Source organism: Gopherus flavomarginatus, chromosome 1 (assembly GCF_025201925.1).
Source record: "Gopherus flavomarginatus isolate rGopFla2 chromosome 1, rGopFla2.mat.asm, whole genome shotgun sequence".
In the NCBI taxonomy this organism is placed as follows: domain Eukaryota; kingdom Metazoa; phylum Chordata; order Testudines; family Testudinidae; genus Gopherus; species Gopherus flavomarginatus.
Genome location: NC_066617.1, coordinates 205,239,404 through 205,255,856, shown reverse-complemented (window position 1 = coordinate 205,255,856; position 16,453 = coordinate 205,239,404). Strand labels below are relative to the sequence as shown.

The 16,453-nt window shown below is 37.6% G+C and overlaps 1 protein-coding gene across 6 annotated transcripts in view; it reads right to left on the bottom strand.

The window, feature by feature from the left end:
* The window catches only part of TTC3 (tetratricopeptide repeat domain 3), a 367,670-nt gene that overhangs the window by 304,889 nt on the left and 46,328 nt on the right, over window positions 1-16,453 (bottom strand). For 5 of the 6 annotated variants that reach the window (XM_050916320.1, XM_050916326.1, XM_050916335.1 and 2 more), the window contains exons 8-14: window positions 13,993-14,078; window positions 13,574-13,668; window positions 10,691-10,753; window positions 8,584-8,638; window positions 7,694-7,856; window positions 7,524-7,572; window positions 6,163-6,286 (exon numbers count right to left, since the gene is read on the bottom strand). In XM_050916320.1, the coding sequence (XP_050772277.1) occupies window positions 6,163-6,286; window positions 7,524-7,572; window positions 7,694-7,856; window positions 8,584-8,638; window positions 10,691-10,753; window positions 13,574-13,668; window positions 13,993-14,078 (635 nt within the window). The remainder of the gene's footprint in view (window positions 1-6,162; window positions 6,287-7,523; window positions 7,573-7,693; window positions 7,857-8,583; window positions 8,639-10,690; window positions 10,754-13,573; window positions 13,669-13,992; window positions 14,079-16,453) is intronic. The other variant, XM_050916313.1, reaches the window with a different exon arrangement.

Sequence of the window (16,453 nt, the reverse complement as noted above, 5' to 3'; positions counted from 1 at the left end):
GAATTTGCCAATCTACATTGCCAAAGAGCCACAGTATTGTGTCAGCAGCTCCCCATCAGCTCCCCTGCCCTGCCATCCATCCATTCAACGGATCAGCACCTCCCCTCCCTCCCTGTGCCTCACGCAGGACGCAGGTCGGGGGAGTAAGGAGAAGAGTGAGGGTGTGGCAGGCTCGGGGAAGGGGACAGGAAGCAGCAGGGCCTTGTGGAAAGGGGAGAAGTGGGGACAGGACCTGTGGCAGAGACAGGGGTTGAACAGTGAGCATTGGAAAGTTGGTCCCTATAGCTCCAGCCCCAGAGTCAGTGCCTATGGAAGGAGCCGCATATTAACTTCTGAAGAGCTACATGCAGCTCTGGAGTCACATGTTGGCCACCCCTGCATTAGAGTATAGATAGCTAACTAAGGCATCAGTCCTACGAGCTGTTCTATGTGGGAACAAAGCCACTAATGTCCATGGGGCCTCACATATCTATGCAGTCAATCCATACGGAAGCGTTTGCAGGGTCAGGACCTAAATATTTGTTCCAATATCATAACCTCTATCCACCTCTTCCACTCTACCACTGAGCCAGCCTCAAAGCCCTGTTCATCTGTTTCTCCCACAACTTTCTTGGTCACTTCATCTAAATACTATTTCTTCCATTACAACAAGTGAAAAAAATAATACCAATTTTGGTTTTTTTAATTAAAAAGCTCGATGGACAGATCATTGTGTGCACATTGCATAAGCAGCACAGTTGCATTACTGCACTACTGCAACCTTTGTCCTCTTTCTCATCTCTCCCTACCATTTGTCACTCCCACTTGCTGTGTCACATCTAAAATTTAGACTGCAGTCTCTTTAAGTTACCAACTGGGACTTGCCTCTGTCAATGAAACACGCAGAATACTTACGGGCAACCTAAAACAATAGCACAACACAAGCTTCTACCTTACATAGTTTGCTTTATTAGTATTGTATTTCAGCTAAATGTCCACATGAGCTACATCCAATCACCATGTATTGGGAAGAAGATATTTAGTCAGATTCTAATTTTATCACCAATTTGGCAGGTTTCACACCACCCTACTTTTGGTAGCTCAGATCTTCAAGGCTGTCTCTAAAATTCAAGACTTTTCGCAGTGCCACAGGCTCTATGCTTCTATAGTCATGATTGCATATTAATATTGACAAGAATTCAAAAATATAAAAAACTTTATAAAAGTATTTTTGCGTGCTATGGGCAAACACTCCCCAAATCAAAACAATGAGAACAAGGAAAGCAAGGGTAAAGCCATACACCTATTCACATCACCTTCTCACACATACACATCCTCTCTGAAACCCCACACTATCCCTACTGTAAGCAAATAAAAAATTATCAAAGTCTCCAAGTGACATCCAGACAATCATAACTCTGCTTCGTGAGAGATGGCAATGATTCTGTGGAATGATTCTCTTTCCTAGTTTATGTGATTTTGTTTTGGGAGCCATTTGCCTTTGGAACCTTAGTCGTTTTTAAGATGTTTGTTGTTGTAATAATGAATGTTTACTACATTTTGTTGCTATTAGTAAGGGGTGTTCTGTTTGTACTATAATTGTTCACTGTTTGCTAGGAATGGGGAAGCACAAAAATTTAGAGTGATATTGTTCGCATGTGGCATGTCAGAGGTAAGATTGTGTAGGTATTACTTTGGCTGGTAAGTGTTAATTTGCTTGGGGAAGGGTTGTTAAAAATGATTAGGTTGCTAAAAGCAAACACCCAAACTTAAAAGCACACAAAGAAAACAGTAAAATGTTAATAAAATGCTAATGGTTAAATTTCCCTGTTTTTTTTTTTTTTTTTTTAATGAAAACTGAAGATACTGTTAAGATGTAGAGACCAATCAAAGTTAAAGTGTCCACAAGGGGTCATTCTGCTCCCCTTTTCATACCTTTAATCTCACTGAAAGTTTAGACTAGTGCAGCTGTCAGAACAGCACGGCTGTGCTCCTCAGTCTCTAATGTATCAGCTCCCCCACATTTTTCTGCTCACTCCAAGGCTTCTGTGATATTTAAGAGGGGGAAGGCAAATGGGGAAACTGACCACCAAGAGGTTGAGCATCCCAGCTCCTAGATGCACTGCTCTGGCAGCAACCCCAGACATCTACGGGTTTTCAGTATGACAACCCTCAGGCCAACTCTCATAGTGGGGAGGGTGAGGATGAGGGGAAAGACGGACTGGGGGTTGAATTTGTGGAGAGTAGATGAGACAAAGGGAACATAAAAGGGGGAGCCTAGATCGTCCCTTCAATTTCTTCAGTTACACTATTGCTCAGTAACCACAGTGTTTAAGAAACTCTGACTGGATTCTACAATGCACCTTATTCTACGGAGAAATTTCCAACTCTGCACATTAAACCAATATTGACCCCTTATCTTCTAAGGGGAACAGTAGGTTTTCTTCAAAAAGCCTATCCAGGAAGCAAATAAATGTGTGCTGTTCACCTTCTACACTCGTGCTTTTTTCCCTTCCCTGATATCCTTTACATTATACAAGTTGAAGACTTTTCTGCTTCAAACAGAGAGTCATGCTGTATTTTATATTCTTTCACACCTAAACCAGGAGGGCTATTTTTCAAACAACAGTGTTTTCAGGAATACACGTGGTACTGTTCTATGCTTATTTAATATTAATGAGTGACCTCTTTGTTCTCATATTATGGAACAGAGTGAAGACTGTATTCCTCATGATTCTGAACTCAGCCAGACTTCTCCCCCTCACAACTCTTCTTTTCCAATATTTGTCTTCAGTCAAATTTAACTTCTCTTTGAAGAAAAAAAATTAGCAGCTCAAATGGAATTTTACTACATAAGAAAAAATACCATGCCCTATGAAAATTTTAATATGCTTTTTATATTTTTTTAGAAATTAGTCACCTGAATTTAAAGTTCAAATTAGGCTTGACTTGTACATTGTCCTCAAATGAGAATGGCCAAGTTTGAAAATGCTCTTTCAATGTATAGTAATTTGAATCTCTTAGCACATATAGTGCATTGACAAGTGTTTCCCCCTCCCAATGTCCACTAATTTCTCTCCCATTTTTTCTTTAAAAATATTAGCAGTTTAATTTTAAATTTACATTAATCCAGTGTTATAACTGAGCTTCTGTATACACAACTCAGATAATCAATTATAGTTCATAAAGGAACCGAAATGTTGCCACCCCAGTGCCCCACACACACATGCAAGATGCTCACTACAAACTCCCCCAAAATATTATATATGCATGATAAGGCCAAATATTTGCACTTGCATATAGTTAGCTGTAGTTTAAATAAAACAATTAGAGGACAGTTTAAAATATTATCCATCTACATTTTGCATGGATACAACTATACAATTTCCTAAGACATACTAAGTCTTTGAACAGTAGCTTAAAGAATATTTAAAAGTTTGTCACAGTCAGTTTATTGCAACACTGATTATCTGAAATAAGATAGTGTCTCTCTCCCATATCAAGCAACGAAAACTCCTCTTTTATACTAGTTCTTGAAATTCACACCATTTTCTAGGACATCGAGTTTCAAAAGGTACTTGTTTCCTTTCTATAATGTATTATTGAAATTCAATTTCAAATTCATATTAATTTTACTATCTAAACTACATTAGAATATTACTCCTTTTTAATTCAGTAGTATAGAAAGTATTTATCGGTTTAAAGGACACAATGTATACTGACCTATTTTACAAAGATGTTCCTAGCTCAACAACAGGCGGCACGTTTTCACAAGAGGCAGTGTACCCACAAATACATAAGAACTGAAGCTTTCAAGTCCTCCTTTTATCCTGTGCATCATACTTCCTCTTTTCAATAAGAGCGTTCCAATCAATTCATTGCTCAATCTTACTTTCTATTTTGCTACTCTTTGCTCTTCTGATACGGTTTCACTTCTCAGTAAATGACTCAGCCTTGTTTCCAGCCAGATTCGTTTTCACGTTGCTAGGCAGAATTTCTTCCACGTTTACATAGTAGGCCAATGTATTTTTACACTACTGTTAGATCCACATTGTGAATCATCATGTCTTCACTAGTATGCAGCATAATTAACCTGCTTATTTCTAGTAATTGATAATGTTGAAGGGAGTCAGAAAAAGGCAGAAATTTGAATTTGAAAGGAAAGAATGCCTTCAGAGAGTAAAAGCTTTTTGTTCAGTTTCATTAAGTTTGAGCATACAGCTTTAATCCGGTCCTAGCGAGAGCTGAGCAAATAAGGCCTTGTTTATCCCAGGCCTTGTAGCCAGTGGTGTATTTCCAACAGTTTAAACACACTTCACACTAGTGTAATATGATTTGTACCAACCAAGAGTACCCCTGTTGCAAGACAGGATAAACTGAACCTTTACAATTCCCATCTACACTAGAGGTTTGTACTGGAACAACTACACTGCCATGTTTTTTCCCACTGAAGTATACTGGGCCTAAATTCTTAACACAGAGATTTACTCTGCAACCATCATTACTTATTTCTATATGTTACTAAGGTATTGCTTTCTAGGGAATACAACACACTTGCCAGTGGTTTACATCTGAAGTTAGTACTAGGTGTCCTGTTACAAATTGTTTTCAGTCTTTCCTAACTATTCTCTAAAATTTATCTAATATCTGGTCTTGCTGCTCAGGTACAAACAGTGTTGTTTCCAGCGATGTGAACCGGAATTTCCCACCTGAGCTTCATTGCAAATCGGTCTTGGTATTTGGTGTTTTACTAAACCCTCCAGCTCCTGGAATCACATTAAAGCATGAGAACCTCAGGTTTCATATTAAAAAGTATCTGGTGTGAAATCCTGCTAAGACACTCACTGATTTCAACTGGACCAGGATGTTTACCCATAGCTTTTATGGTTGCGGAAAAGAGTTTAAAAATGTAACCTGAATGCACACTGAAAACTCAGAAACAGGACAACAAATTAAAACTACTTTTTTGAATGCTTGAGGTTGGAAATACTGCATTTTTGTTCACTAAGCACATAACGACTGGACAAACTCCTGGGGCTGAAGGTTGGACTGTGCCAGGAAGCAAGTAGGGATGGCTTTCTGGCCACTGAGGCAGTGTCAGTTTGGATTCTTTCTTCCAATGAGCCCCAAACAATCCCTGTCTACTCCAGTTGGGAGTCTCTTCTCTTCCCCAGCACCAAACGCCACCCCTATCCAATCAATTTCCAACCATTCCTTCAAATTAGGAAAGAAGGGCAAGGCTATACACAGTTTGCATCAGGGAGAAATCTGCACTGAACTCAGCTTCATGATGCAGCAGGCCAGATGAGCTGAATAAAGGTGCTAGCCCTTCAGGAGGGCATATGGCAGTGGTTCCCAAACTGGGGCTCGTGAACCCCTGGGGGTTCACAAAATGTTAGAGGGGGTTCTCTGTAAAAAATTCCCTAATGGAAGACAGAGCTATCCCTAGGGACCCCGGGCAGCATGGGGCCAGCAGCCCGCAGCCCCTGGACTTCCAAGAGCTAAGCAGATCAAAGCAAGCATATCTATCACCCTGAGGAGATTTAAACTTCAAGACTCCTTATAAGAAACAGAAAGGGAGGTGAATATTTTTTGCTGTTTTTTAAATTAAATAGGCAGCTAGTGTTGTTTTTAAAATTATTATGAAGAACAAGTTTAGATACTCGATGAAACATACGAGCCTTGTTTTATAACAGGTTTATTCAAAGTGATACAAGCTATGAAAGTGAGATCTTGGAAGAATGTTGCTGTTTTCATAATGTAATAAAAATACTGTAACGATAAATAATAATTCATAACATAGTGTGTAGTAAGCATGTCATAAAACAAATTTTATATTTCCAATATCACTGCTTTTATAATTTATACTCAGGTAAAGGAGAAAATCCCTGGAAATATTCATTTTTAAGAGGGGGTTTGCAAGACTTGACGTGCTAGTGAAAGGGGTTCACAGGCTGTTAAAGTTTGGGAACCACTGGAATATGGTCACCTAATACTCAAAGCTGGGATAGTGAGTAGGGAGCCATGTTTTGTCAGCTCCAGTTTATCAAAGCTTCTGAGATAGTTTCTAAAGACTCAGTAATACAAACTGTGTCTATCAAGAAAGTCCACAATTTTTATAAAGCACATGCTATTGACAGTAACTTCTAATCAGTAACAGTACAATGTAAAGATTAAAGTTACCTTGATATGGTGTTTTTGATGACCGCTGTGGTCTTTAGAGTCTGCTTGCATTTTCCTCCTTTCTTTGTCCATTTCTTTTGATTCTTGAGAAGTGAATAAATCAGACCGTGAAGAACCACATTCTCTAAAAGAAAATAAAATTATGTTTTCAGTGCTGGTAAGTCATATAGGCAATACTTAAGACTATAGACTGTATATGCATTGCAAAAAATCCCCATAGATAGATGAATCACAGATAGCTTAGACATATTTAAAGAGGTGGCCATGTAACCAAGCTACCAGACTACTGACCAGCAAGAAAAGAACTAAGTGGCCAGCACCTCTAATCAAATAGGGATCTGGGGTAAAAATCTGTCTGGGCATTAGTCCTGCTCTGAGCAGGGGGTTGCACTAGATGACCTCTTGAGGTCCCTTCCAACCCTGATATTCTATGATTCTATGAATAAAGCGATGTTTTCTATAAAGAGTGCACGCAAATGTTGCCTTTGCAATACGGAAAAGGAGGTTATGGAAGGAAGTTTCTTCAGGTCATTAATTTTTATAGAAAACTGATTTTAATTACAGATACTGCATTCTTTTTTATAATGGCACATGCCATAAAGCTTACAAGTGAAACAATAAAATCCAATGCATCTTTTTACAGAAAAAAGCTTAGTCGATATGCGTGCACTATAACATAGCTAAATAAACAGTGACTAAGGTGGAGGGGAAACAAAAACACTTGACGGGTCAAATCCTGTCTTGTTCTCTATATACAGACCCAAAAAGATACATTTGACTAGCCTGGGATTGCCCAACAGAGGTAGATGCTAAACTTCAGTGATGCTAAAAATTAATCTATGATTAATACATGTATATGACTGGTGCTCAATTACTCCATATATCTAGGATTCAATATGGTTTTAACCCCCGGGGAATTTCTGTGGTTTAGCTGAATCTAAATCAAGACTTTTCATTCTTTAAATGTAACATATTTCCCAATTTGCTTTCCTAATAGCTACAGTACTGCAACAACGATAGAAGGAAAGTCAGTTTTCAGGATTTTTTTAGATTTACAATTTATAACCTGGGGAAACTAAAAAACTAAAGAAAACAATCTAGAGCACAAAACAAATGAAATATAATTTTTTAATTACTTTGTTTCCTACACTCCTCCAAGACTACCCCTCATTCTGATTAACAAGCATTAGATACTCCTGGGTTCAGATACTTGCCTCTTCCCCTTTATTTTTACTTGTTGGTGTATAACGTAGTAATTCAAGCAAACTCTGTGCTCTGTACTATTTAAAACAAGCATTAAATTAACTTTAGGTTAATTGAGTCAGTTTTTATAAATAAAAACCAATCTGGCTTTAACTTACTTTTTCTCAAAAAATGATTTCTTTGTTCTGTGTTTACTCACTTTCAGACCTATAGAAATTTAACAGAGAAAGCACTGATCCAGCAACTGAAAAATGTCATTAGAAAGTAAAGTTGCAGTTTAAGATACTTCGTCGTATTCAGAAAATATCTTGAATACAGAAAAGGCTACCTTTAGTTTCTTCCATTTCCTTCCTTAACTTTGTGTTTTGCAGAATAAGATCCTTAACTCGCTCAGGAATATTCTTGCAGAGTTTCTGGGCTCTCTCATTAGCTTCCAGGGCCCATTCATGTTCTCCCAGCATCGAGAGAGCCTCACAGAAGCGATAATGACCCTAACATGAATATTGATTTAAATTTTTTAATAAAGTTATGATTCTTTCAAAAAAGAAAAATACTAATCTATATCCAAAGGAGTGTCTTAGTAGACTGAACAAGTTAAAGTTTTGATATACTCAGTAACATGCAAGTTACTATCTGTTCTAGCCAACTGTTGAATGGCCAGTGTTACACAAGATTTCCCGCATCAGAACAGACTAATGATCCATCATGTCCAGTATCCCATCTCTGGCTTCAGAGAAAAAAGTGAAGATGCCTTTCCCTAAACCCCAGTACCACTTTTGCACTTAAATATGGACAATTACACAATTGTTCAAGTCTTTTTAGATTTAACTTTCGGAATGAGACTTTGTTCACTGTTCTGCATATTTTATTATAATATGTTGTACATATTATAATGCTATGTTTTATTTATCACAACTGTGATTTTAAAATGTCCAATATATTCTCTACCCTCCAGCCTCATGCATACAAAAACACCACCCAATAATATTCTTAAACATCTCTCTCAATCTAACTTTTAATCTTTTTTTTTTTTTTAAAGTTTAGTCTGATCACTGAGCTGAGCTCCTGCCACTTCAATGAGAGCTAACTGGAGTGGAGAACACTCTGCATCTAAAAGGATTGTGCCCTCATATCAGACACTGTGACTTTTTATTTAGACCACCTGACATATTTTTCTTTCTACTGTAAAGACAGTTGCCAAATTTACATTAAACTAACCTTTGGCCAATTAGGCTTCAAAACAGTAGCCCTTCTTCCATCAATAAGAGCTCTCCTTAAAAAAAAAAAAATATATATATATATATATGTATGTATTAGTATTGCAGTAATACCTAGAGTTCAGGGCCCCACTATGCTGGATACTGTACAGACATAACAAAGAAAGAATTCCTGCCCCAAAGAACTTTTAATTTAAGTGTAAGACTATAGACAACAGGTGTATATAACAAACTCATGGAGGGGGACTAAAAAGGAATAATAGGACAATACTGGTTAGCATAAGAAGCACAGCACACCAGGTGCCTAACCATCAAGTTTTTTTACAGCCATCAAGGCACAGAGGAGTTGTAAGGAGAGATCTGAAAGTGGACAATAAGGTGGCCTTGTGGCAATCAAGGCAGGTATCATTTGTGCATTAGATGCAGGGCTCAACATCTTGATATCATACGAAAGGACGCTAAAGGTGAAAACAAGTATTTTGATGCAGTGGAGAAGAGGTGAGACTATGGAGGAACGCAAAGAAGGGTTGGAGTGGTCTAAACAAGCCATCAAAATTGACTGTTACATCAGGATTTTAAATGGCTATACATGGGGCAAGACAGGATTTGTTCACACGAGAAAGGAGGACATTTCAGTGACTGAGATGCAAGATAAAAGAAGACCTGGGTGAGAGATTTAGCTCTGTGAATAGAAAGGAAAGGAAGGATTTGAGGATTTATGCAGGAAGAAGTAACGAGATTTAAGCATAGTTCGGATGTGAGGATCTAGACAGAGGGATGAATCAAAGATGACACTCAAATTATAGTCTTGAGTGAAAGGGAAATTGAGTCTATGGTGACTAAAAGCAGGAGGGAAGAAGGCTTGTATGGGGGAAAAAAATCAAGATCTCTACTTTGGTGACCTTGAGCTTCACCTGACAACTATACATCCACAAAGAAATGCTAGAGACACAAGATGAGATTTTTAGCTTGGACAGGAGACAGATCAGGAGTGGAGAGGTAAATCTAAGTCATCAGTATAAAAACACTGAAGTCATATTTATGACTAGGAACACTTAGGAAGAAAAGGAGATGAGAAGGACAGACCCCTTTGGGATTCCCACAGAAAGTCAGGGGGAAATGAAGAAAATTCTAAATAAAAAGCTAAAGGAGTGGTTGGAGAAGACAGTCATGAAAGCAGAGTGAAAACAAGGCTTAACAAAGAGCATGGTTAACAATGTCAAAAGTTAAAGACAGCAACGAGAGAGTACTGGTTCTGAGTTTTACCAAGGAGAGTTCATTAGAGATTTTGGCAAGAACTGTTTCAGTGGAAGGAAAGCAAGCCTGACTGAAGAGGGTTTACAATGGCATAGGAGGAAAGGAACTCCAGACAGCTGGAGTAGACAATGCAATCAAGTAATTTGGAAATGAAGGGGAGAAGGGGCAACAGCTAAAGCAGCAGGTAGGGTCACAGTGGGTTTTTGTTTTTTTTAAGATGGGATAAACTAAAACATGCATGTGCTACCAGGGAAGGGAGCATGATAAGAGTGAGTTTGAGCATCATGGAAATGAAGGGGATCAGAGCAGGGGTAAGGTATATCAGGAGATGGGATGGGATCACTGGCACCGGTGGAAGGTTAGAGGAAAAGATCAGATAAGCTTTAGTTTGTATTTGCTACAAAATTATATCTATTCAAAATATACATGTTTTCGAAAGATGTAAACATCTTTCAAGTTCTCTATCATATTCTCCTTGTGGAATTCCTTTCAAATGAATGGAAGTTCAACCACACAAGATAAAACACATTTGCTGGAAGACTCTGCTCAGACAAACAGCAATAAAATTGAAGGTTAAAGATGAAATTTAAATGCAAAGCCTAACAAAGAACTGGGATGCCATCACAGCTCACACTTTTTTTTCTTTTTTTTTTTTAAATCAGCTATTTTCAGTCTGCCTGAAGACAGCCAGTTTTATCCTGTCTGCTTTATACTGTGCCATTATTGCTTCAGGAAACCAAGTATTGTACCTTTGAGGGATTAAAATACTACTTTACTAAGTATACTGTCAATTCAGAGTTTGCAATTACAGGAAAATTCAGCATTTTAGACCCCAGAAATGTTTTACTTACCCATATTGTCTAGTGAGAAGAAAACAGAGAGCCCGGTTACCGTAAAGAAGATGGTTTTCAGGACTTAAAAAGGAATTATTAAAAGGGTATCAGTTAATAAAAGTATATTACTTCTGAACAGTATAAAATGACTAATATAAGGAAAACAACTTTAAATTTTCACAATAAACTTCCCCAACCATTTCATTTTCTCAGTATGTGCAAGTCTGTGACCCAATCCAGCAAATATTTACAAACATGCTTAACTTTACTAATCTGAATAGTCCCATTGATTTCAGATGTATAATCTCGGCCAAGGTACAGAACTCAGTCAATTCTGACAGTTCCTTCCCCCTCCCCCTCCCCATTAAAAACAGCTGAGAAAGATCTAAATACTCAGGGGAGGAAGGAATGGGGTATATCAGGAGCAAAGCATTGGTGAAGATAAACTGCAGCTCAGCTCTGCTGAACTTCTTCGAGAGGGTTTATTTACCATGATTTTCACTTAGTTTAACTTCACTTTTTCAGACTGGAAAAGGTGCCTGAGGTGCAGAAAGGCCAGCTGTACTGTAATATATACCCCACTTTATTTGGTACTGAAATTAATGTTTTTTAGGCAAATTTATTCTTGTTTCTGAACAATACACTAATACAGGGGTAGGCAACCTATGGCACGCGTGCCGAAGGTGGCACGCGAGCTGATTTTCAGTGGCACTCACGCTGCCCAGGTCCTGGCCACCGGTCAGGGGGACTCTGCATTTTAATTTAATTTTAAATGAAGCTTCTTAAACATTTTAAAAACCTTATTTACTTTACATACAACAATAGTTTAGTTATATATTATAGACTTATAGAAAGAGACCTAATAAAAATGTTAAAATGTATTACTGGCACGTGAAACCTCAGAGTGACTAAATGAAGACTCGGTACACCACTTCTGAAAGGTTGCTGACCCCTGCCCTAATACAACTACCCCATCAAGCCCTCTTGAATGAATTACGGTAAAATTCCTCTGTTCCTGGATCAATCCAATGCTATCCAAAGGAGCTGAAGCAAAAATCAGCACAACAGCAAAACAGATTTTTCATTTGTGACTTGTATTATTGCTTAGGACTTCGTTTAACATAAGAAATATTAACAAACAAAGAAAACAAGAAGATATTTTATTTTATTTTGACTGTTGCTCTGGAGGTTCTCCTGCAGCAGACTGACAACTAACAAAATTCTCTGACTGAAAGAGGAAGACTAGCCTTGTGTTGTAGGCTCTACCACGATGCCTTCAGACACAAATACTTTTTTTTTTATTTACTACAGAAGTAGGGAGCATTCTACCAGTGAAATACAGGAATGTCTAATCTGCAAGAATTATAAGGGGCAAAGTAAACACTGATGAGTGCCAGGTCATAGGGTTTTAGTGGCAGATGCTTTAACAGGGGTTGGCAACCTTTCAGAAGTGGTGTGTCGAGTCTTCATTTATTCACTCTAATTTAAGGTTTCGCATGCCATGAACACATTCTAATGTTTTTAGGTGGTGTCTCTCTATAAGTCTATATTATATAACTAAACTATTGTTGTATGTAAAATAAATAAGGTTTTTAAAATGTTTTAGAAGCTTCATTTAAAATTAAATTAAAATGCAGAGCCCCTCGGACCAGTGGCCAGGACCCAGGCAGTGTGACTGTCACTGAAAATCAGCTCACATGACACCTTTGGCACACATGCCATAGGTTGCCTATCCCAGCACTAAAACAACAATTTTCATAAAGATGTTACTTTTCAAATAACAAACGTATCACTGCCCCTAACTACTGAGGAAAGCAGAATACCAAAATGGTGGGAAAGGAAATTAGCTTCCTCACTCTCGTATAAAGGAAGCTATTTTCCAGCCTGTGGTTCTCAAGTTTGTCGTCTTTTGATTATGACTATAGTTCTCCACTCGGTTCTATGAGCAACTAGGGCTTCCACAAGCTTCTACAACAATACTGCATCTTTTTAATTGCTGGACACATATGAAGAAGCTGCAGAAAACAACGAGAACATCTTGAGCATGCAATACATAAACTATGTTTTAATTCCACATAACACTGTCCTAACCATTTTACAAGCTGGCTTGTACTAAATAGTTTCTTTATCTCAGGTAGGTGTGAACTGGCACAATCTACAAAGGCTTCTCTCTACTATAGACAGGAGCCCAAAAGCACTGCTGCTACAGAAATTTCTTTCAGTCCCCCTACTGACATCTCACAGTGCAATGCCTCACACCTGAAACCTTACTTTCAGCAACAGCACTGGGCACTATGGGAGGTGTTCTTTGCTGTCTCAGCATGTAAAATATACGTATAGTTGTATTTTGTGAAGACAGCCCCATTCTTGCAACCAGGGGCATTGCTCTACAGTAACCAAAAGTGGAGCACCCAAATGGGACATTACTCAAAGAAGAAGGGAGCACGTTCTCAACCCCTAAATATGCCACTGGTACCAGCACTGCGTCAGCCCCACTAGTGCCAGCAATATTGGAGCCCTATTGTAGGCAGTTATCAGCTCCAGTAGTGTATCCTGTTTTTCTGATGGGACCATGTTTAACACACAGCACTGAAATGGCTTCTGAAGCTGAAGGGCCATTTACCCTAGAGCTACCAACACTGTTAGAGCCGCTGTTGCTAAACTAGTATGAGTAATCATGGGCATTTTTTTTAAAACTTCACTAACACAGACACAAATAATAAGTGTCTTTAGTACTAAGACAGGAAACAGAAATAATATGAATGTAGATAAAACTCTGTGGTAAGTCAGTTAAGCATCATCTGATTTTTAATTGGGTGGTCAACAAACCAAGAAAACTTGGAAAAAAGATAAAAATGTAACATACACAAAGATGATACAGTTAGTTGACTTAGTTCTTACCAAAATTCTATGGCTTTAGTGTATGAGCTTATAGCACAATCAAGGTTCTCTTTGGAAAACTCAGAATTTCCTCTCTTTTTCATAAATTCACTTTTCTGTAAGATCAAGAAAAACAAATATGCAACCAATCAGAATTTAACCCAACTGTGATGAGAACTATAAAAGCATTTAACAATATATATTTAAGTGTGTCGTCTGTCTGTATACCAAATGTTGAAATGTACTCATAATTAATTGATCTGGAGCAGTGTAATCATCTTAAAAGTCATGTAACTCCTAATAAGTGTTGGCATATGATCCTATGAGAGGAATATTTATCTTTGGCCAATAGCTTGCCTACAAGTTTCTGTAACTGACTGACTATCTTTGATTACTCGTTTCTTTTTTTTTTAAATCCACTTTAGTGTTTTTTTTCATACCTTTATACAGTTTTCACAACTCTGAGCTTCAAACTCTTCAACTAAATTGCAGTCTTCCAATGCAACTTTAGTTATATAATGTTTATCTGTAGGCAGAAATTAGTACGGTAAGGGAAAAAAACAAAAGCCGAACAATAGGTTTAACTTCTTGCTTTTAACAATCATAGCATATTCTATAACTGGAAATAGGATGTGTCTAGTTTTGTTTTTCATCAACAACAGAAATAAGCTAAAACAAAGTAATAAATTTCAGACAGAATATGGATTATTTTTGCTTCCACTGTTGCACAAAAAATATAAGTCCCAATTGAATTCAGCAAGGTACTTAAAATTACGAGCATAGTGCCTAACTTCAAGCATGTGAGCAATCTCAATGAAGTCAGTAACATTCTGCACATATTTGAAGCCAGCATGTACACCTCTACCCCGATATAACGCGACCCGATATAACATGAATTTGGATATAATGCGGTAAAGCAGTGCTGGGGGGGATGTCTGCGCACTTAGGCAGATCAATGCAAGTTTGATATAATGTGGTTTCACCTATAATGCAGTAAGACTTTTTGGCTCCCAAGGACAGCGTTATATCCGGGTAGGGGTGTACTTAAGTACCTTGCTGAATCAAGGACTAAATGATTCTCCCTTTGTACTAAAAACCCAAATCCTGCCATCCTCAGCCTACACTTTAGTGCCATGGAGCCTTTTGCTACTACAGTAGAACTTTTTTCTATCATAAGAGTTAAATCATCATAAATCTGAATAATTTATTCAGAATTTTCATGAAGCTGACACAGATATTATTCAACTCTAATCACAGTAATATAACAAACAGATATAAATGTTTTAACCATCACAGCCATGTAGTAGAATGAACAGCAATTAAGAGTTTCATTTGGATGATCAACTAACAATCTTTCACTCTACCATTGTTGTATGTTTTAAAATATCCACACTAAATGGGTGTAAAGTTACCTATTAAATCCATTACTATTTCAAGACTTTGGGAAATAAGAAAAATATTCGCCAGATGAGTACTGGAGGGTACCCCCAAACAGTTCTATGAAGGAGGAGAGCTTACATTTAAAACCAAGTGGGCTAATACTTTAGAGCTAATTATTTACTAGTTTGGAATATTTTAAAATAAAAAAAATTAAAGAGAGTTTATAAAAAAATATCTGACAGTTTCAGTATATGGGAATGTTGTCTTTCAATGAAGTCACCCATCCTACCCACATGACATCACAAGAGACACAGCCTCCTGAGCAAGATGACTGCAAAATTTCTGATCATATCCAACAGTCAGACTGTCTCCAAACATTATGAACTGAATTTGAAACTGACTTCTCACTAGTTTCTATGGGACCAAAATTATCAGTGTCCTAATCTGCTTAAAGACACTGTCAAACTTGTGGACTCCTGTTTAAAAAAATTTTTTTTAAACTATACTTCAGATAATTTTTAGAATGTGCTAGAGAATCACTTCTTTATAATTAGATATAAACTCTTATATTTGTTTTGTTTTTTGTTACACTGTAGTCTTCCATCAAATGTTACACCAGCCTTGCTTTCTTTAATAGTTATTATTGAAAAGGAAGCACCCGAGAGAGTAACAAATTGATTTGAGCATAAGCTTTCGTGGGCTAAAACCCACTTCACCGGACGCATGTAGTGGAAAATACAGTAGGAAGATATATATACACACAGAGGACATGAAAAAACAAGTGCTGCCATACTAACCATAACGAGAGTAATCAGTTAAGGTGGGCTATTATCAGGAGAAAAAAAAAAAAACTTTTGTAGTGATAATCAGGATGGCCCATTTCCAACAGCTGACAAGAAGGTCTGAGTAACAACAGGGGAAAAAATTAGCATGGGGAAATAGGCTTGAATAAAGACTGGGAGTGGATGGGTCATAACAAAAAGTAAAACCTAATTTAATGGTGTCCAGTTTGCAAATTAATTCCAATTCTGCAGTTTTTCGTTGGAGTCTGGTTTTGAAGTTAATTTTGTTGGAGTATTGCGACTTTGAGGTCTGTAATCTAGTGACCAGGGAGGTTGAAGTGTTCTCTAACTGCTTTTTTAATGTTATAATTCTTGACGTCTGATTTGCGTCCATTTATTCTTTTGCATAGAAACTGTCCAGTTTGTCCAATGTTCTTTTTGCTGATGCAGACTAACATGGCTACCACTCTTAAACTTGAAAAGGAAGGTAAGAGAAAATATCCCGGTTTATCTTCTCTCTAAGATTCCAATGTCACTGATGACGGAACACATCCCAGTTAACAAAAGCTTATTTTTAATACAGCAGGGGATATCATACCAATGGCAGCTGCAGCAAGAACGATGATAAACATTGGAGCAAAACCGGATATTTCAAAGGAAAGACTGCAAAACTGATTTTCTAGATTTAGAATAGCTGACAAAACTGAAGAGTGGGTGACTTCACAGAAAAATTAAGTAT